A 21,344-nucleotide genomic window follows, 5' to 3' on the forward strand; every position below is an offset into this window, starting at 1 on the left:
AAGGTCCAGAAAATATTTTCAACAAAATCATAGAAGAAAATTTCCCTAACTTAAAGGAAAGAGATGCTATGCTTACAAAGAGAAGCACACAGAACCCCAATTAAATTGGACCAGAATAGGAAGTCCTGGGCCACATAATAATTAAAACATTAAATGTACAGAATAAAGGAAGACTATTAAAAACCACAAGGAAAAAAGGCCAAGTAACATATAAAAGCAGACCTATTAGCATTATAATAGACTTCTCAACAGAGACCTTAAAAGCCAGAAGAGGCTGGGCAGATGTCTTGCAGTTTTAAGAGATGATAGATGTCAGCCCAGACTACCATACCCAGCAAAACTTCCAATCAACATAGAGAGAGAAAACAGATATTCTATGACAAAACCAAGTTCAAACAATATATATCCACAAATCTAGCTTTACAAAAGAACTAGAAGAAAAACTCCAACACAAGGATGCTAACTACACCTAAGAAAACAAAGGAAATAGATAATTTCACAAAAGCAAAAGAAAAGAAACACACACAGAAGCATGGGCTACTACCAGCAACATCAAAGTAACAGAAATGAACAATCATTGGTTATTAATATCTCTAAAAATCAATGGACCTAACAGATATTTACAAAACACAAAAGAATATACCTTCTCAGCACCTCATGGAACTTTCTCCAAAACTGACCATATACTGGACACAAAATAAATCTCAACAGATAATAAGAAAACTGAATTAATCCTCTCTATCTTATCAGGCCACCATGGATTAAAGCTGGACATCATCAACAACAGAAACAACAGAAAGCCTACAGAACTCATGGAAACTCTCTACTCAGTGATGTATAGGTCAAGGAAGAAATAAAGAAATTAAAGACTTTCTAGAATTCAATGAAAATGAAGGCACAACATACTCAAACTATGGGACACAATGAAAGCAGTGCTAAGAGGAGAGTTCATAGCACTAAGTGTCTTCATAAAGAACTTAAAGAGATATCATATTAGTAACTTAAAAGCATACCTGAAAGCTTTACAACAAAACGAAGCAAGCACATCTAAGAAGATTAAAAGGCAGGAAATAAAACTCAGGGCTGAAATCAATAAATTAGAAACAAAGAGACCAATATAAAAAAAAAATCAACAAAACCATGAGCTGGTTCTTTGAGAAATCAACAAGATAGACAAACCTTTAGCCAAACTAACTAAAAAGTAGAGAGACAATACCCAAATTAGCAAAATTAGAAATGAAAAGGGGACATAACAACAGACACTGAAGAGATCCAAAAGCTTGTACTCAACAAAATTGGAAAATCTAAATGAAACAGATGAGTTTTTAAATAGATACCACTTACCAAAGTTAAATCAAGATCTGGCAAACTATTTAAATAGTCCTATAGCCACTAAGGAAATAGAAGCAGTCATTAAAGTCTCCCAACAACAACAGCAGCAGTGATTGCTGCTGCTGCCCTGGGCCAGATGGTTTTAGTGCAGAATTTTATCAGACTTCAAAGAGCTAATACCAATACTTCTCAAACTATTCTATAAAACAGAAACAGAAGCAACATTGCCAAACTCATTCTATGATGCTACAATCATCCTGATACCTAAGCCACACAAAGACTCAACCAAGAAAGTGAGTTTCAGACCAATTTCCCTTATGAACATTGACACAAAAATACTCAATAAAATACTTGCAAATCAATTCCAAGAACACATCTAAAATATTATCCATCATGATCAAGTAGGCTTCATTCCAAGGAATAGATGGATATTTGAAAGTCCATCAATGTAGTCCACAATATAAATAAACTGTAGGAAAAAAAACCACATGATCATCTCAGATGCTGAAAAAGCTTTTGACAAAATCCAATACTTCTTCAAGGCAAAATGTTAAAAGTCTCAGAGAAATCAGGGATACAAGGTGTATACCTAAACACAGTCAGGGCAATATACAGTAAGTGAATAGCCAACATAAAATTAAATGGGGAGAAACATAAAGCAATTCCACTAAAACCAAAGACAAGACAAGACAAGGCTGCCCACTCTCTCCATATCTACTCAATCTAGTACTTGAATTTCTAGCTAGGGCAATAACACAACTAAAGGAGATATCTATGTGGAGGAGGAGGCAGAAAGACTGTAAGGGTCAGAGGTAATGGACAAAAGTAATGCAGGACTCCAAGAAAACAAGGTCTGCTAGATGCAACAAAGAGTAACATACATATGAGCTTGAGACTGTGGCAACACACAAAAGACCTGCACAGGATCAAGACAGATGATATCCCAACACTGAGAGAGAGAAGTGGACAGGGGTTCCTACTCCTAATCAAAAAGCTATCTGCAAACATTAAAATTCAGTTTACAGAAAGTACACAGCCTGATTCCTCATAACCTCTGATTGTACTAAACTTCTTAGAGAAACAATGCTACAAACACAACCCTGGCAGGTCATGGGGGAGGGGTAGTTTTCAATTCTTCTGCCTGTTTCTCCACTATTGTATTATTGGGTTTAAAAACTGAATGATAAACCTTATCTCAGTGACAAACATCCAAATGTACACATGTACAGAAGTTATTTTAGCTGAGGCTGTAGCTTAGTGGTGGAGTGATTGCTTCACATGGTCCACTCTCTATGTTCAATCCTACACACACACACACACATGAAAAATAAATGGACTTAAAATGTATATTAATTGAAATCACATAATCTAAGAAAGAAAAAAAAAACACCCACATATTCTCACGTACATGCAGACCGTAGCCAATACTATATATGTATGTATATAAACACATGTATGTACATATAGTATAACATGTTGGGAAGAGAACCAGACAGGGTAACTATTAAGAGATGAAGAAGGACTGAATTTAGGTAATGGACATGAGATATGGAAGAGGTTATGAGGCTAATTGTTTCTTTAGTTCTAACTCAGCTATGAAATTTTGATGTTAAGTCTATAAAAACATATCCAACAATGAAAGTGTAAAATCTAATGTGAATTAACTGTATAGAAGTTCAGTGAGATATAATGGCTTTAGATCTAGTGAATTTTGGTGCACGATGTTTTTACTTGCAAGCTTATTATAATAAAGTTTATTAAAAAGTGTTTTTTCTTAAAGTGGCCATGCTTTACCTCTTGGTAGAATTTATTCAAAATGCTTACTTTTATAGCAATGTTTAATTGTTCAAAATTACGGCTTGCTATCTTCAGTGCTTCATCAATTTCTTCTGTCTCCTAAGAGGAGAGGGAACCATATACAAATGTAAAATACAAAAATAGATGCTTAGATACATTATAGTTATACAAACCTGAGCTATTATTTTGGTTGCAAATGCAACAAAGACCTACCACAGAAGTGTAAAAGCAAGCAACAACAACAAAAATACTTTTAGTCCTGCTGATCTACAAATGGAAAATAACTAACAATTTTATTCCTATACTGTGGATAGAAAACAAGGACCTCAGGCATGCTAGGCAAGCATGCCTACATTCTCAGTCAGTAGAAACTATTAACATTTTGTAATAGTCCAGAGTTCTTTCCATATACACTGACATACACTTTGTGAGAAAGAGTCTCACTATGTATTTCTGGCTGGCCTGGAACTCATTTATGTAGACCACGCTGTCCTCAATCTTGCAGTAATCCCCCTGCCCCTATCTTTATAGTGTTGGGGTTATAGAAATTCACCACCATACCTATTGCTCTGTTAGCCCTGTGCTTCAGCCTTCCAAGAGTTGGGAGTATAAACATGACCACACCATAGCCACCATAAAGATATTATTTAATAGTAAAATTATATTTTGAGTCAATTTTTCAAATATAAAATTATCTAAGAAAATGTATCATGGGAAAAAGTATATATACAAACAGTTTTTAAGAAAAGGTAATTCTAAATCTGTCTCTGTTAAGAGTTTAACTTGACAGTCAGATGTGGTAGCACACATTTGTAATCATAGCCCTTGGGAGGTTCAGCAGGAGGATGAGATCATCTTGAACTAGGCAGTAAATTCAAGTCCAGTTTGGGCAACGTGAGGGCCCACGTATGTATGATATATATATATATATTGATTTTGTCTCTAGGGTTAAGACAAAATAGAATGAGTTAAGATTCAGACTTCAGTCTCTTTTTCCAGACCACTGATGATTTTCTACAAAAAGACTGTATTTCACTTAGATTTTAGAGTCTGTTCTATTTCTAAGCTCAAATTAAGTAAATGTTTATCATTAACATTATTCAGAATAGTAGTAGACAAAATTCAATCTTCAACAACAAACAATATTATCAATAACAAATGGAGTTAGGCCTCTTAGCTATCATTAAAATAGCTGGGAAACTATATTTAGAACTTAGAAAAATTTAACTGTACATGTGAAGACAAGCTACATCCATGTTTCAGGAAATCTGGAGTAAGTAACTAGGTTCACGAGGCAGGGCAGGGGGAGCTATATTCAGGTAAATATCAAGAACTTCTAAATCAAGGCAGTCAAAGTATGCCTCAGAGAGAAGAGAGATTTACAAACAGGTTTGTAATAAAACTGTTCAAGGAGAGAGCAAAACAAAAGGTTCAAGTAAGAAAAGTGGTTTATTACATTTAAGCTTCTAAGAGGATCCATAATTGTAGGAATCCTGAGAGGAAAAGTTCAGCTACCTAGCATAAAGGCCAAATGTTTGGTGCCACATTACTTCGTGACCAATGTTTTTCTTTTTTAATATATATTTTATTAATTTATTCATATTACATCTCAATTGTTATCCCATCCCTTGTATTCTCCTATTTCTCCCTCCCTCCCATTTTCCCCTTACTCCCCTCCCCTAAGACTGTGACCGAGGGAGACTTCCTCCTCCTTTATATGCTCATAGGGTATCAAGTCTCTTCTTGGTAGCCTGCTATCCTTCCTCTGAGTGCCACTAGGCCTCCCCATCCAGGGGATGTGATGACCAATGTTTTTCATACCAACATTATAGCCGATGGGCTTGAAACATTCCTGTGTATGGAGGATGAATGTTCTAAATCAACAATTAGCTGGTCCACTGTCTTTTTAAGATCTGAAGAGCAGTTCTTTAACCTGAAAAGGTCAAGTATGTTATTTTAAATATAAGCATGAATATAAACTCCATAGCCTTCTCTTAATATATTCTCAATTATAAGGAGAATCCATGAATAAAAATTACTTTCACATAATTTAATTTTAATATAAATTTAACTTAAGCAAATTCCTAAAAGTAATAGTTTATACCATGTTAGTCACCTTTACTTACTTGGTATTTTGGGGCAGAAATACTAATACTGACTGAGATGTTTTGAGCTCATCAATTAAAATAACTCATGCATACAAGTAAAAAGTACTTTTTGACAATGGTTATAAATATTTTATTGAAATACTGAAATAGTCAAAGAGCCCTTTGAGACTAAATTAATTGAAGAAATAAAAGCTGGGCATACATCCAAGACTGCTGTGAGTATGTGTTGCAGCTCTGCAGCTGTGATAAGCAAAAGTAACTTAGGGGGAAGTGCTTATTTCAGCTTACAGGTCACAGCCATCACTGAGGGAAGTCAGGACAAGGGCTCATGAAGAAACCTGGGGCAGAACCATGGAAGAGCACGGTAAGAGCACTCACATGCAGAAATGCCAGCTGCTAAAAGTGCACTGCTAAGTTTGGGTAACATGAGAGTCTATCTCAGAAAACCAAATCACCACCCAAAGCAAGCTGTATATAAAACTGTTTAAACCAGAGTGCACTTAAGAATGAAGAGTTCCCAATATAAATTTACGTAGCATATTTAATTTAAAAACTGGCATTAAAAAAACTACAAAAATTCTGGCCATTTAAAACAAAAATTTAAACTTTTACTAGACATTACACACATATACGCACACACATATAATTAACTTGCATAATGTTTTAAGTCAGAAAATTTCAAAATGAAGTAAAGATCTTTGGAGAAAAGGAAAAGACCTGAAAGCATCTGATGGTCTTAGCACAGCAGTGACTGGCTAGAACGGAGGAAGAGCTGCTGCTGCTTCGGGTGGAGCCAGCCCTTTTCACCTACCACAATTCCTACTCCTTAAGCTCAGTCGATACTGCCCAATAAATTATCTGCTTGACTTTACAGATGTCCAAATCTGGCAGCCCAGCCTTGATAAAAACGGCTGCTCCACGGAGACAAGCTCTATGGCCACCGAGTCTCTGTGGTTCCTACAGCTTTGTTACCTCTGTACAGAGCTCATGGAAAAAGTGACTGCAAGTTGTGTTTATAGGAGTTGAGAGATGTATTGTGTCTGTCAAAACTAGATGCCAAACTTCAGGTGAGAGATTTTCTACCCAAAGACACAACTAGAATCATGCTTTTAGCTTCTCCCTAACTCATTAAAGTTTGGGGAAAAAACTATGGTAGTGATATGAAAATCCAGTTATTCAAGTTAATGAATTTGGAATCTTAACTGGACAGGGCATACATTACTAGAGAACAAGAACAACATGAAATAAAACGAGACGGTGAAAAGAGAACAAGAGAATTAAGTGGGGCAGCAGCACTGGAAGACAGGGTACAGACGGAAGATATTGGGAAAACAAGAATCTGTAGTAGGTAAATGAGTAACAATATTAGAAATCCAGGTATTGCTTATAAAATTAGTTCCAAAATGAGAGAGGTCCTTGAAAAGCCCTATATTTTTATTTCTAGAACGACTATCAATATTAAATATGCTTAAAAAGTTAAAATATGAATAACCATATAAGTAAGGTTTTAGAGAGCTGGTATACTAGTTTTATGTCAACTTGATACAAACTCGAGTCATCAGGGAGGAGGTAGCTTCAATTGAAAAAAAAATGCCTCTATAAGATCAGGCTGAAGGTAAGTCTGTAGGTTGTTTTCTCACCTCCCCTTTAGATTTTAATGAAACATTTACACAGTCACTAAGTCATATGTAAAAATACTTCAACAATTTCTTGGTACCATGGATAATTTTTAGAGTGGGAATACTAGTTGCTAAGATTCCATGTTTTCCGTGTCCTCTGTTATTAGTGGTTTGTATTGGGTCTGTACCATGAGAACTCTGGGTACTCAGAAAATGATTGCCCCAAGCCTCATTTCTGGGCTTTCTTTGTATCCAGTGCCTGCTTTACAGAGTCCCGCCCTTGTGTCAGCTGACACTAGCTTTCTTGTTGACTGTATACACCCTTGTCTTTGGTGAATAAGGGCTTGATTGTACACTGATTAAAATGATTTACTTTACTGTTAAAGCAAATTACACAGGAATGGCATTTCCTATCAAACAAAGACAAATAATACCATAAGAACCCAAACTTGACACTCCCTAATGCTTTAATCTGACAATTTCAGTACACTTAACAAACAGCAATTAATTAACCCTTACATGATTTCTGTCAGGAAGCCCTGATTATACTCATTTCACAAATTAAATACTAAGAGGCAGGAGATCAACAAGACAAGGTTCCACAGTGTTTCTGATAGACCAGAGACCAAGCAGACCCCAGCCCCAGCCCTGACTCGTAGGCAGCCAGCAAACAGGCACAAACCCTGAGAGCATATTGCTTTCTACTTTCACCATGACATTCCCCATTACATGCAAAATTTATGAGCAGCTGATCAGAGCAAAGCTTCTGTATATCCATCATAATTCTTATCCTCTTTTATCATCAGAGTAAGGGTAACTTGGAAATCTCTAAGTGCATCTTTCTAGTGTATTCACACCAAGAAGAGGGAGGAGGAGGAAGGGGATGAGGAGAAGGAAGAATCAGAGGACATGAAGAGGAGGAGGGAGAAGGAGGAGGAAGGGAGAAGATAGATTTGTTTTAAATAATAAAGTGTGACCAAGGAAGAAGCTTGACCTGACTGAAGAATGCTGATGCTTGCAGGTATCAGTTGATTTGACTGAAATGTGTAATCAGTGAGATTTGGAAAGTCAATTTCTGGCACTATGTGCATGAAGTCCCAGTTTTTTTGTTACTCTTGCTTTTATACAGAATGTAAAGAAATCAAGCTTCTCTTGAGAAGCTGTGTCTGTTGGTTTCTAATTTTAAAACAAGTACATTGAGCAAGCCATGAAGAACAAGCCATTCGGCAGCACCCTCTGCATCAGCTTCTGCCTCCAGGTTCCTGCCCTGAGTGAGTTCCTGCCCTCACTGCTTTTGAGGATGAACTGTTCTATGGAACTGTGAGTGAAATAAACCCTTTACTCCCCGAGTTGCTTTGGTCATGACGTTTCATCACAGCAATAGTAACTCTAACAAAGAAAGCTATTAAGAAAATTCTTTATCACTTAAAAAGTTGGAAAGCCAATTTTTATGTTCTTCCCCACCAAAATTCAGCCCATATCCAGCTTTAAAGATAACATTAGCTGGGACTAACATAAGAGTTCAGAAAAACAAGAAAATATAAAAATATGGCTTTTTGCCTAACAATCATTAGATGTTTGCTTTGTGGTATACTCTTGGGGTATAGACAGAACAAGATGGGTCTGTGCTCTTAAATAGGCTTATAAACTAGCAAGGAATTTTTGATTTTGAAAAGATTAAGGCCATGAAAGCATAACATAATGGTTGTATGTAGCTGAGATATGCTTAAAATCTCTATCAAGAATAAAGGGGGTGAGATAATAAAATATATACATGTTCAACCAATTATTACATATGATTAACATGGTATTAAAATATCTAATTCAAAGACAGTACATATATATATATATGTACATATGTATCACATATATACACATAGCCAAGTCTCATAGAAGGATAGAAAAATAAGAGAACTCAAAAGTTGCTATTTTTCTTTTTATAATTCACCTCTCAATCCACTTCATACTGTATTTGTGACATTCTTAAAATCAACAAAAAAAGTATTTCTTCTTTACAAATTACTGTCATTCAGTGCGATAACTAGCTAACTCTGGATTCTCAGCCTTCTGTTTAAGGTTTTCTTGTACTTTTTTCTTTTGGAGCTAGATGCTGCACTCCACAACAATCAAGACAAATTAATTAACAGTAGAATTATATAAACAACAGGCCAGAAATACATTTAACAATAGCATTTTACCAATAATTTAAAAACTGTTTTAGGAAAAGAGTGCTTTAAGTGCTGAGGTGCGTGTACACAAGAACATACATTTTAGGTTGCAATCCTTCTGGAGAATAATCTTCTTTAATAAATCCATCTACTGGGCAGTGACTTTGATTCATACTGACAGCTGTATGAACCTTAAAACAAAATAAGATTAAACTCACAGTCATTCAATAAATTCCACTGATGTAAAACACAAACAATTTTTTGCATGATATTCATAAACAAAACTGGTAACAATAACAATTCTGAAGTTCTCTTTAAGTCAAGGGAAAACTGTACTTGTGGTTTTACCTTAATAATGGCTTTATTATTTAACATAAGAACATTATTTTATATTTTACAACATATAAAAGTAAGAACATTAAATTAATCCAAACAATCTTTTGTTACAATTCTAAAAGAAATGACTGCAACAATACTTTAAATTGGCTATTAAAGGACATATTAATGATATCTTTATTCTGTTCAAAACTATAAAATACTATATTGTATAAACTCTAAAAACATTAATCATTATGAAACAAGGATCAATTAAGTGGAGGATTGTGCCAGTTTCCTGAAGATACATTTAATATCCTAAAATCCACCAAATATAAAATTTATAGTCAGGCCAGGTAGTACCGGCCTTTATTTCCAGATGCTTGAGAGGCTAAGACAAAGGGATATTAAATTCAAGGCCAACCTAGGCAACTTAACAAGACTCGTGTGTGTGTGTGTATGTGACAGAAATCACAATCAACAAACAAAAGACCAGTAACACACACACACACACACACACACACACACACACACACACACACACACACACACACACCAAATACTGAATTTCTTTTGTGTTGGCCACCTACTCCTGGGAAGGGGCCCACCCTGGATTAGGACTAATACACTCAGTAAAATTTCACTGGAGGAAAGCAGGGTTTCCTTGGCCAGCAGGTATCAACTACAGAAAGCTTCCTGGTTAGGAGCAGGAACCTGTGTTCTCTTTCTTCTGGTGTACATTCTTCTGCACAGTTCCCTGGGCCTTGGAGAGGGCCCTCTTGTGGCAGAGCGTACAGTCATTTAATATCCATATTTTGACCAGTTATGCTTTTCTGCAGTCATCATTGACCATTGAAAAAAGAACCTTCTCTGGCAAGAGCTGACAGCTGCATTAATCTATGGGCAAATTCCACAGCTGTTCAGAAGGCAGCTTGATGGACACATCATGTCTATTTAGCAAAGCAACAACATTGATGCTCCACTGTGACCTCCCAGTGATGGCTTTTTGACCAGGTTTACAGTACCTTTAATTCCCTCTTGTGACGTCCCTCTTGTGCAGCAGAACCACATCTAATCAGAGAGCCACTGATTACCCATATCCGCGGGTCACCAGTGGGTTCACCTTGCCTGGGTGATGGTACTGAGCTCAAGCTTTACAGCTTCTTTAACCAACAACTCACACAGAATTGAAAGCTATGAATCTCTGTAGTCACCACTCAGGCACTGGATTTAAAAACAAACAAACAAACTTTTGGTTTTGGGGGACAGCTTTATCCATCCACAAAGGGTACTCCTGTTAAAACACTTATTTTTGATTAGTTTATCAGCTCTCAGGTTTCTTAGGGCTTTTCCACATACTTTAGTTCTGTGTGACCCTACCATTACCCAATCCCCTCCTCCACCTCTCTGCTCCCCTTCCCTCATTAAATTTTCTCACTCCCAGTATGCATTCTTCCACTCTTGAATCACATATGTTCTCCCTGCCCTTCTTCAAGAACTGTCCTCTTATGGGCTCTTTTCTAGTGCCCCTGGTATCTATATGTACCCACTTCCACATATATGCACATATATGAAAGTTAGAAGCCAGAAGTGGCACTAGAGAGAACACGGCTTTTTTAACCTAGTTACCTTGCTTGACTTCCAAGTGAACGAACATCTAGGCTGACTCCATTTCTCTTGCTATAATGAACTGAGCAGCAATAAAAATGGACGTGCAAGCATCTATGCGGTAGGATACAGAATCTTTGGGTATCTGCCCACAGACAGAATACTTGAGTCATATAGAAATTCTATTTTTAGTTTTTTGAGAAATCTCCACAGTGATTTCCATAATGGAGCCTGCCTTCATTGTATCTCACTAGATTTGTGTGCTTTGTCTTCATTTTTATTCAGTTCTAGGAACTGTTTGATTTCCTTAGTGACCAATCAATCATTTAACCCTTTTTTACTTCTAGATTTAGTCTACTGTGGTCACACTACCAGAGACTATTTCAGTTTTCTTCTATTAGGTGAGACCTGCTCTGTGGCCAGACGTATAACCTATTTTACAGAATTTTCCATGGGATACTAAGAAGAATGCCTATTCTGCAGTGGTACATGGAATTCCCTTAGTCTATAATGTCACCCAACTGACATTTAGTTTTCATCAGAATAATCTCTTGGTGGGAGTCAACCATTATTACTGTGATGGGGCTCAGCAGTGACTTTATATCTAGTACTTGTGAGCTTTAGTGCACCTGTATCTACAATTTTTTTTATCTTCATGGTTGTTCCTTTAATCAGTAGGAAGTTACTTTATCTGTTATGACTAGTTTCAGTTTGGAGTCTATTTTGTTAGATGTTAGAGATGCCTGCTTGTTTCCTAGTTTATTTGCTTGAAATAATATTTTTCATCCTTTTACCATAAAAGTGTTTATCTTTGATGTGTATCTTGGAGAAAGAAAACAGATCTTGTTTTGTTTTTTTTTTAAAGATCTCTTAATCTACATTTCTATGTGTACAAGTGTTTTGTCTGTGTGTATATCTGTGTACCACATCTATACCTGGTGTCTGTAGAGGCCAGGAATGGGCATTAGATCCCCTGGAAGAGCAGCCAGTGCTCTTAATCTCTGAGCCATCTCTCCAGTCCCTTTAGACCTTTGTTTTTTAATCTTGTCATTTGATAGAGGATTGAGAGAAAGTACAGCATTATTAATAAAAAGTGTAAATTAAGTCTATCTGGAGGGTTTGGTTTTTTAAAAATCATGTGTTCTAGTATCTGTTACTTTTTCTATGGGTTTATCACTTTTGATGAGTTTATCATTCCCTTCAGTCTGAAGAATTACTTCCAGCATCTTCTGCACAGCTGGCTAAAGGTCACACATTCCTGTAGCCGTAGTCCTTCAGACTTTAAGTATATCTTTCTATGTCCTTTTGGCTTTTAAAGTTTTTGCTGGAGGAACCAGCTGCTTTTTGATGGGTTTCTATCTGTGACTTGGTGTTTCTGTCTTGCAGATCTCAGTGCACTTTCTTTGTTCTGTTATATTCAGTGCGCTACCTACATGTGATACTGGGGATGTTGTGCTATTTCATGTTCTATGCTTCTTGTACTTGGATGAGCCCCTTTCTTAATTTGGGAGATTTGATGGTTATCTTTGGTTGTTAACTTGACTACATCTGGCATTATCTAAAACTCAAATTACTGGGAACACCGGTAAGATTTTTTTAAATTAAATCACTTAAAGTGGTTAGATTCATTTCTAGCCTGGATATTTAAGGGGCAAAGATACAAGTTTACCAGATCTTTTGAATGGGAAGATACACCTTTTATATGTGCCACACCTGCTGGCAGACCATGTAAGGACATGGAAGAAAGAAGCTTTGTCTACTTGCCCTCACTCTCTTTAGTAAATCCGTTTCTTCACTGGCATTAGAGTCTGCTTTATTAGGATTTGGTGTATACTGACGACCAACAGAGACATCCAGTCTCATGGACTGAACAACAACTGGATTATTGGACCTTACACAGGTGCTGTTAGGTAAGTTGGGCCACAGCCTGTAAATCTTTCTAATAAAATCCCCCTCTCTATAATATATATGTGTGTACACACACACACACACACACACACACACACACACACACACACGCACGTTCTATAAGTTCTGTTCTTCTAACACAGTGGTCCTCAACCTTGCTAATGCTGGGGCCCTTTAATACAGGTCCTTATGTTGTGGTGACTAACCCCACCATAAGATCATTTTCATTGCTACTTCATAACTCTAATTTTGCTACTGTAATGAATTGTAATGTAAATATTCTGGAAGACAGAGGTTTGCTAAAGGTGTTGTGACCCAGAGGCTGAGAACTGCTGCTCTAGAGAACCCTGACTAATCCAGGGGATTTTCTGCTGAAATTGTATAGAAATACTCTCTATGACTTCAGCATAGAATTCTCTATTTTTACTCATTATCTGTAGACTCAGTCTTTTCATGGTATCCCAAGGACCTTGAATTTAAAAAAAAAAAATCACACTTACATTATCAGTCCTCAACAGAATTTAACAATTCTCCTATACTGTCTTTAAGCCCTCATGTTCTGCACTCCTTGTGGTCCATTCTATTAGTGAGGATTTTAACTGGGTTTTTTCTTTTTTTACATTTAAATTTTCATTTCCATCATCTTTTAAGATGGGTTTCCCTTCAAACTATCTCCTCTTTGAGTTCCCACATTTTAATCCTATACTGACTTCCTGATTTACTTAGCTCTCTTCGGGTTTTGGGATTCACTCAGAAGCTTATAGTGCTCTTTAATTTCTCCAAACACATTTATCATCATTCTTTGAATTCTTCATCTGGAATTTTGTCTCAGTTACTTTCACTGGAGGCCATTCCTCTGAAATTGGCAGATTTTGGAGGAGAGATAGTATCCTGGCTTTTCATGTTACTTGTGTTTCTGCAATGGGACTTGCCCATAATAGACTGCTAGCTGGGCGTGGTGGCTCAGGCCTGTAAATCCCAGCACTCAGGAGGGCAGAGGCAGATGGATCTCTGTGAGTTTGAGGCCAGCCTGCTCTACAAAGCAAGTCCAGGACAGGCTACCAGAGAAACCGTGTCTCAGCCCCCCAATCTCCCCCAAAAGAGTAAATTGTTGGTTGAATTTTTTCAGGCTGCCTTTCTCTTTTCAGTGAAAGTATTTGCAGTGTTCAGGAAGGACTAGTCTGTGGTCAGGATGAATTGTCTTTTATCAGTTAGACTTCTGTCCAGAGCACCAGACCCTAGTGTTCCTCTGTGAGCAGAATACTGTCTTCAACAACAGTAAACTCAGTAACAGTCACCCAGAAAACAATCACCCCTTAAGCACTAACGATTTTAGGGAAGAGGGACATCAAACCTTGCAGATACAAACATATTAGTTACTGTGGGCATAGTGGAAAGAAAAAAGATATTAAGACTAGCAATTAGCATTGGGATGACAGAAAGTAGAGGAAGATAAATGTACAGGAAGGAGGGACTGTAGGAAGTTTAAAAAGTGGAAGGGGAATGGGGGAATTTGCCTAAAGGTAAAGAGGAAGATACGCTATCAGAAAGAAAAAGAATAGCACTGTATGTCAGGATCCTAAAGCAGAGAACCTGCATGCCAGGGCAGATAGTCTTTGGGAGAGGAAAAAGTAAAAGAAAAGAGTAAGGAAAGGAGAAAGAGGGGGGGGCCTGTGTGTGTGTGTGTGTGTGTCACTATATGACAAGAATAGAGTGGGGCCAACCGAAACGCTAAAATGACACTGGGTATCAAACAAATACAGGACATAGGGAAAGAACATGCTAGGTAGAGATGTAAGATAAGGAAACTGACTAGCCTAGTTTTTGGCTTTCTTTCCCCTAGAGTGCTGCTTTTTCCTTTTCTAGCTCCAGGAATGTTGTCTTGTCACCAGGAGCTCCTCTGCAATGGTTGGCCCTGTTCTTCCTTCTGAGCCTTCCTTTGGATACTAGATTACTGACTCTGTCCTACTCTGTGGCCAGTGCTTCATGGGGAGGGTCTCAGACATGAGGCACCACCAAAACCTCCTCAGGGCTCTGGTTGTGAATGCAGCCCTATCTGCACAGGTCTTGCCAATGCCCAGCATGCTGCTTGGGTGTGAGTCAAAGTTCTGGTATATATATTGGTTCTACCAAATTTTCAGCTTGCTGAATGTGATGTAAATCTGGTTCAATGTTTTCCTGTACTGGCTATTGGTTTTCAGCATACAGTCTCCTGACACTTCAAGAGTTTTCTGAGAGTATGTTTCATCAAGGCTCTCAGGCTGCTGGAGTGCTACAGTGAAAGACAAATATTTGGAATGGAAGCGTATGTTCTAAGTAAACATTTTTTTTAAACCCAAAACGTATTTTTTTAATTTTAAAAATGTGTATTTATGTGTCTGTGCCTATGCCTGTAGGTACCTGTTAAGGACAGGGCACTGGATTCCCATGGAGTTGGAGTTATGGATGACTGCTGCCCAGCATGAGTGCTGGGAGCTGACTGCTGCAAGAATAGTGTATGGCAACACTGCTAGGCCATCTCTCCAGTCTCTCTTATTCACTTAGGGAAAAAGGTTTCTTTTAACAAACCACACACTGGACTGAATGGTATTTTTAAGCACATTCTCAAAACTGAGAACTAAAAATCTTAATTTATGGTTAATTATTAAATTACATATCTAGTTAATTGTCTTTTATCTTATAATTTCTCAGAGAGAGGTTACTGTAACCAGAAGAAAACTTGATAGAGGATGTTTTTCCTAGAAAGTATCATAAAATGTTAAATATGACAATGCAAGAATTCAGTTAAAATTGTACAAAGATTCCTAATATGACTGTTTTGTCTGCACATATGTTTATGTACATCTGTGCTTGGTATCTGTAGAGGCCAGAAAAGGACGTTGGATTCCTTGAAGCTGGAGACCCAGATGGCTGTGAGCCACCACGTGAGCGCTAGGAACTGAAACTGGGACCTCTGCAAGAACAAGCGCTCTTACCTGCTGAGCCATCACTTGCGCCCTTGCCCCTCAGAGCTTACCACTTAAATTTTATTTATGTAACTTCTGTTGTTCATAAATGGAGAAAGGTAACTAGTGTACACCAATTATGCAAAACAATGGTTTTACTGTTACATTTTCATATATGCGTATTATGTACCCTGATCATACTCACTGAGACACACCCCCATTACTCTTCCCATCTTCCCTCCTCCTGGCCTCTTCCCTCTTCTCCAATTTCATTTATCTTTCTTTTTTTTTTCCTCCTCACTTGATTACAAACAAGTCAACTTTAACACACGTTTTTTTTCTACGGTTCTCATTCCAGTGATGTATCTAACAAGGCTTTCCTATCCAATATAATATATTATCTACAATTTCTTCTGGTTTACTTTTTTTGAGACAGGGTTTGCCTATATAACCCAAATATCCTAAATTCACTAAAGGCCGGTCTGGCCTTAAACTCACAAGAGGCCTGCCTTGGCCTACAGACTGCTGGGATTAAAAGTGTGCATGTACCACCACAACCAACTCCATTTAAAATTTTTATAGTGACATTTCTAATTACATGGCATTTTAATAACATATACTAATTATCTCTTTTTTTGGTGATTTATCTTTTCTCCTTGAACTAATATATTTTGAAAGTAGTCTAAAGGTCAAGAAAATGGTAGAATTTCTAGAGTGCTATCTGTATGAGCCTCAGTATAAAATCTATCACTTTGCTATACAAAATCATACAGTGACTATTATTAACCAACTGCTAATCAAAAGCAGAAATGGATATTAAGTAAAAACTTAATTAGGAATTATAAATTCGTATTTACTTAAATGCAGAAGAACAAAATAATATCTGTTAATTGTGAGTGGAATTGGCTTAAATTTGAAGTAAATAGCACTTGACTTCCATATAAAATTATAAATCATCTATAAATACAAGTATTAAAATCTCAATTTTTAGAGCACAGATAACAATCCAAAGCAATAAACCACATTTCTTAAATTCAGCTTGTTCACTAATTCAGAGTGGATTTTCCCATTCTCTCTATACATTATTCCAAGTAAGTCTTAGGTACCAATACAAAAGGAATGGCTACCAATTTCAGGAAGGCTTCCTGAAAACCCTTAAAGAGGGATAATCTAGTAAATCTCAAAAATCTGAATATAAGCCTGATCACCAGGTCTTAGGAATGTAGATGCAGAGGAAAGGATGAGACAGGTCACATCTCTTCTTAAGTAACAATAAGGTAAGTCAAAATGTTTCAAAATAGATTTATCACAACCCTAAAATCAAAGCCATTATTAATAAGTATACTCTAAATGCTATGATGCTATTCAAAATCCTAAGAATAAGATATATATCACTTGCTCCCCGAAAGCAAACATTTAAACATTAAAATAAGGAAGTCAAAGGCAGAGATGCTCCCAGCTGCCATCTCTTTTCTTTCATGTATGCTTCCTCCATCACAAGACTGAATCTGTCACAAACTACTGCAGTAATAAAAGGACTCGTCTTCAAATGTATAACCTCCATATCCAAAAACATCTGTCACAGAGATCAAAGTGTATAGGAATTTGCCACAATAAAGGGTATTACTTGTAATTCCAAAGCAGATGAAACAGCAGATATTCTGTTATAATTAAAGCTTTCACAAATTACAACATATATAGTTGTACTGTATGTAACCTGCAAGCCAATGGATCTGTAACTAAATAATGAAAGGTTATTTTAATGTCCTGGAAGTTTGTAGAGTAGTTTTTTACATCATAATATTTTTTTAAAAATCAGGCATTATTTCCATGTCATGAGTGCAGAATCTCAGATGAGGTTGACAAAAATAAAAACCCCATCTATGTCTTTTACCTTGATATTAAGTACTACCCTGCCAGGGAAAACAACAGATATAAACCCAATCCACCTCTCCAAAGGAATCATAAGTTTGCATAATTTTACAGTCAACTTTGTGAAATATACTACAGAAATCGAATTGTATTTGTATTTACCTTCAATGCAAAACACTGATTTGTTTCTCTCTTAAGGATTGAAAGAGTTTGACCCCAGTTGAACTGTTATATACTTAGTACTTCTGGGATAAATATTAACATTTGGCAGTTGTTTCACCTCTCTTTTTACAGTACAATGTCTCTACAAATATCAGCTCATAACACATAGATGTTAGAGAAAGAAGAGTTCCAAGTTTGTTTGTACAGTTTTGGCATAAAAAAAACTGGGAGGATTTTTGAAAAGAATATACCTCCATTGATAAAAATAAAAAGAAGTAATTTTCCACCATTGTGTCCCAAGAGTCAAAATATGTGAGCAATATCTATGACCTTAATCTTCTCTCTTCATCACTTTGAAGAATAATAAACTGGATAGGAACGTCTTCTTTTTCTTTTAATGTCTCTGTCTTGTGTACATGTGTACATGTCTGTGAATGGAGGTGCACATGTACCGTTGCATGCTTGTGATGTTCAGGGGAAACTCCACCCGGCTTTTTACACAGATTCTGGGGATCCAAACTCAGGCCTTTGGCTTGCACTGAAGATCCATTCTCCTGGCCCATAGAAACTTAACTTCTGTTAATGCTTCTTTACTCAAGAGATTAGGCAGCCAAGCATATATTTCTAGCTTCCGATGAGAAACACTCTAGCTGTCTCACATCTTAACCTATAACCTAGGATGCATTCAGTATGAAGGAGCAGAAAACTTACCTTACAGTCAGTGCATTTACTTGTGGCACATTCTTGGGTTACTAACAGGCACAGCTCACAGAAGGCATGTCCACACTGACGCTCATGGTGGTGACCTGCGGATAAAATGTCAGCAATAAAACATTCTAAAATTTGTAGAATTGTGGAATAGTTATCCATCAAAGGGCAAATTCAAAAAGTATTCTATTCTATAGGAAAAAGTACATAGTTTAGTTAGATTGGCTGGCTTATTAAAACATTTACAGAACTCAAAAAGAGGGAGAAAAATTAGGAAGCAAAATCATTCAAAGCTGCATAATGTTTGCATGAACCCAGGAAGTTTTGAACCTATACAACCATAGATTTGCCACATATTACAGTCATACAGAGTACGCTGACTTAATTTGACCTTTGTAAATAGCATGCCTAACGTGCTGCTAATATTATATCCAACCTAAAGATGGAAAAACATGTTGGTAATCTGACCAATCAGACTCCATCCTTCTGCTTCCATGTCCAATCTTCACTCTGTTGGACAATACTCCTCTTGGGTAATTTGTATTTCACGTCTTAGGAAAGAGTTAGGGAAAGCTGAAATGAAACACTGGTAAGAATTCTCTCCTAGTAATCTTAGGATGTTGGCAAGGGTTAAAGCTAAATCTTATTCTCATACATATGACTCACATTACGATTATATTTGGAAACTTAGCATTTGTGAGAAGTGCCACTACCACGTTTGTAAATATGGTATCAAGATTTAAACTAGCAAGATGGTTCAGTGGATAAGAGTTTTTGCTGCTGAGCTTGATAACCTGACTTTGATATATATATATAATTTTAAAATATTTAAATGAACTAGGTACAATTTGAAGCTTATCATAATCAACTTTTTAAAATTATATAACTTTAAAATAGCGTTCTATTTTATTTAGTTATTTATTTTTGTTAGTGTGTGTGAGTGTTTATGTGGGTGGGTACATGCGGAGGCTACAGGACAACGCTGAGTTCTGTTCCTCAGAAGTACTCTTACTTTGTGTTTTTGAGACAAGGTCTCTCACCAGGCTGGAGCATGTCAAATAGGCTAGGCAGGCAGCAAGTAAGCCCCAGAGATCTATCTGTTTCTGCCTACTCAGAGAGTTACAAACAAGTAACAGCTTTTTCCTCAGGCACCAAGCACACAAGCAAAACACCCTTACACACAAAAATAATTTTAAGGAAACTAAAGCTAGTAATGTTTTGTTAGAGCACATTTATGAGATTCTTGTTAAATTATAATAATTTCATTAACTTAAATTTTTAGAAAAGTATTTTAATTTTTCAGCAAGCTAAAATTTGGCATGAGGGTGCTATATGTTAAAGTTATATTTAAATTTCAGGCTAATATTACCTAAGCAATACAAATTCTCAACACTTAGTATAATTTCTGATACCGTACGAGTTGACCTGCAGCATACTTCAGGTTACAAAGGAATAACTATTTTTCTAGTTGAGTATTTCTAAATCTTGTAATACAAATGCACAGACAAACCATGGGCTTTAAAAGCTTATGCTTAAGAATCTTATTTCGAGCCAGGTCCAGTGGCACACGCTGATAACACCAGCACTGAGGGAGGAGGCTGTGGCAGTGAGTTCAAGGCCCGGCTGGTCTACAAAGCTAGTCCAGGACAGCCAAGGCTACACAGAGAAAGAAACTATCTCAAGAAAACAAAACAAAACAAAACATCACAAACAATGGCGGGGCCAGGAAGCCAATATTGCTATTGAACCAAGGTATCAATATCAAATCACTATGTGCGTTCTGTAGCTGTTTGGCCCCCTTGTAGGGTCCAGCTTGACTCAAGGCCAGCCAGCCTATGCTGAGGGTCCAGCTTGCCTCAAGGCCAGCCAGCCTATGCTGAGGGTCCAGCTGTATCTAAAAATATTCCACTACCCCTACCCCTGGAATGTACTGCTAGCTGGCCTGCTAAAATCTGCTTTAAAAAAAGATATAAAAAGCACTTGCGCCTGCTTTTGTGGGTCGGCAGCTTGAAAGAGCTTGTCAGACCTCAATGCACATCAACTCAATAAAATTCCTGTCTGTATTGCATCGACATCGGACTCCGTTTCTCTCTGGGGACTCCAGGTATAGAGTAGAGATCTCTCTGGAGGTCTTAGTCTTACAACAAAAACCCAAAACCTTATTTTGTAGTAGTTTTCATCTTCATATGGACATTTTTTACCTAACAGAAGCAGTGACCAAAACTCTAAATATGGCCAGGCCTAGTGGTGCAGGCCTGTAATCCCACATACTTAGGAGGCTGGACCAAGGGCACGTAGTTTGCCTAGCATCTACAAGGACATGGTTGTCCAAATTCAGTACAGCAAAACAAAAGCCTTAAGAGAGATGCTGCTCCCTGGTGAACAATGCACCCAGCTTTCTCTGGGGAAGGTGTTGTCCATCTTGAAAGAGTTAATTGACTTTCACTTGTAAAGTATAAACACTAAACAATGAAAGGAACAAGACTTTTCAGTTGTTCCAGAATTTTCATTCAACAACTTATCCCTGTTACTGTTCTCCGAAGCACTTCAGTTACAATAAAATAACCTAAACTTACATTCATTTTGTAGATTGTAAATGAACCCAATAGGAACACGGTGAACAAAGGCAAAAACTCTGTACCGCCCCCTCAAAAACCAAAAAAACCAAACCACAAGATTCACAAAAGCAACTGTGGCTTCCAAAGCAGCGCTTTAGAATAAACAGGGCCCTTCCCGCCCCACCCCCTTCATCTAAGAGCCTTTCAGGCCTTATTTCTCCTACAGGAAAAAGGACACAGGAAA

The 21,344-nt window shown here is 37.1% G+C and overlaps 1 protein-coding gene across 5 annotated transcripts in view; it reads right to left on the reverse strand.

The window, feature by feature from the left end:
- The window catches only part of RNF17 (ring finger protein 17), a 111,643-nt gene that overhangs the window by 89,416 nt on the left and 883 nt on the right, over positions 1-21,344 (reverse strand). For all 5 annotated transcript variants that reach the window (XR_014776390.1, XM_084767242.1, XM_084767241.1 and 2 more), the window contains exons 2-5: positions 18,546-18,640; positions 9,124-9,215; positions 4,951-5,062; positions 3,157-3,228 (exon numbers count right to left, since the gene is read on the reverse strand). Coding sequence is in view for 4 of the 5 variants with exons in the window: in XM_084767242.1 (XP_084623368.1) it covers positions 3,157-3,228; positions 4,951-5,062; positions 9,124-9,215; positions 18,546-18,640 (371 nt within the window). In the remaining variant the exon portion in view is untranslated. The remainder of the gene's footprint in view (positions 1-3,156; positions 3,229-4,950; positions 5,063-9,123; positions 9,216-18,545; positions 18,641-21,344) is intronic.

This window comes from Acomys minous (assembly GCF_964271855.1).
Source record: "Acomys minous genome assembly, chromosome: 18".
NCBI lineage: Eukaryota > Metazoa > Chordata > Mammalia > Rodentia > Muridae > Acomys > Acomys minous.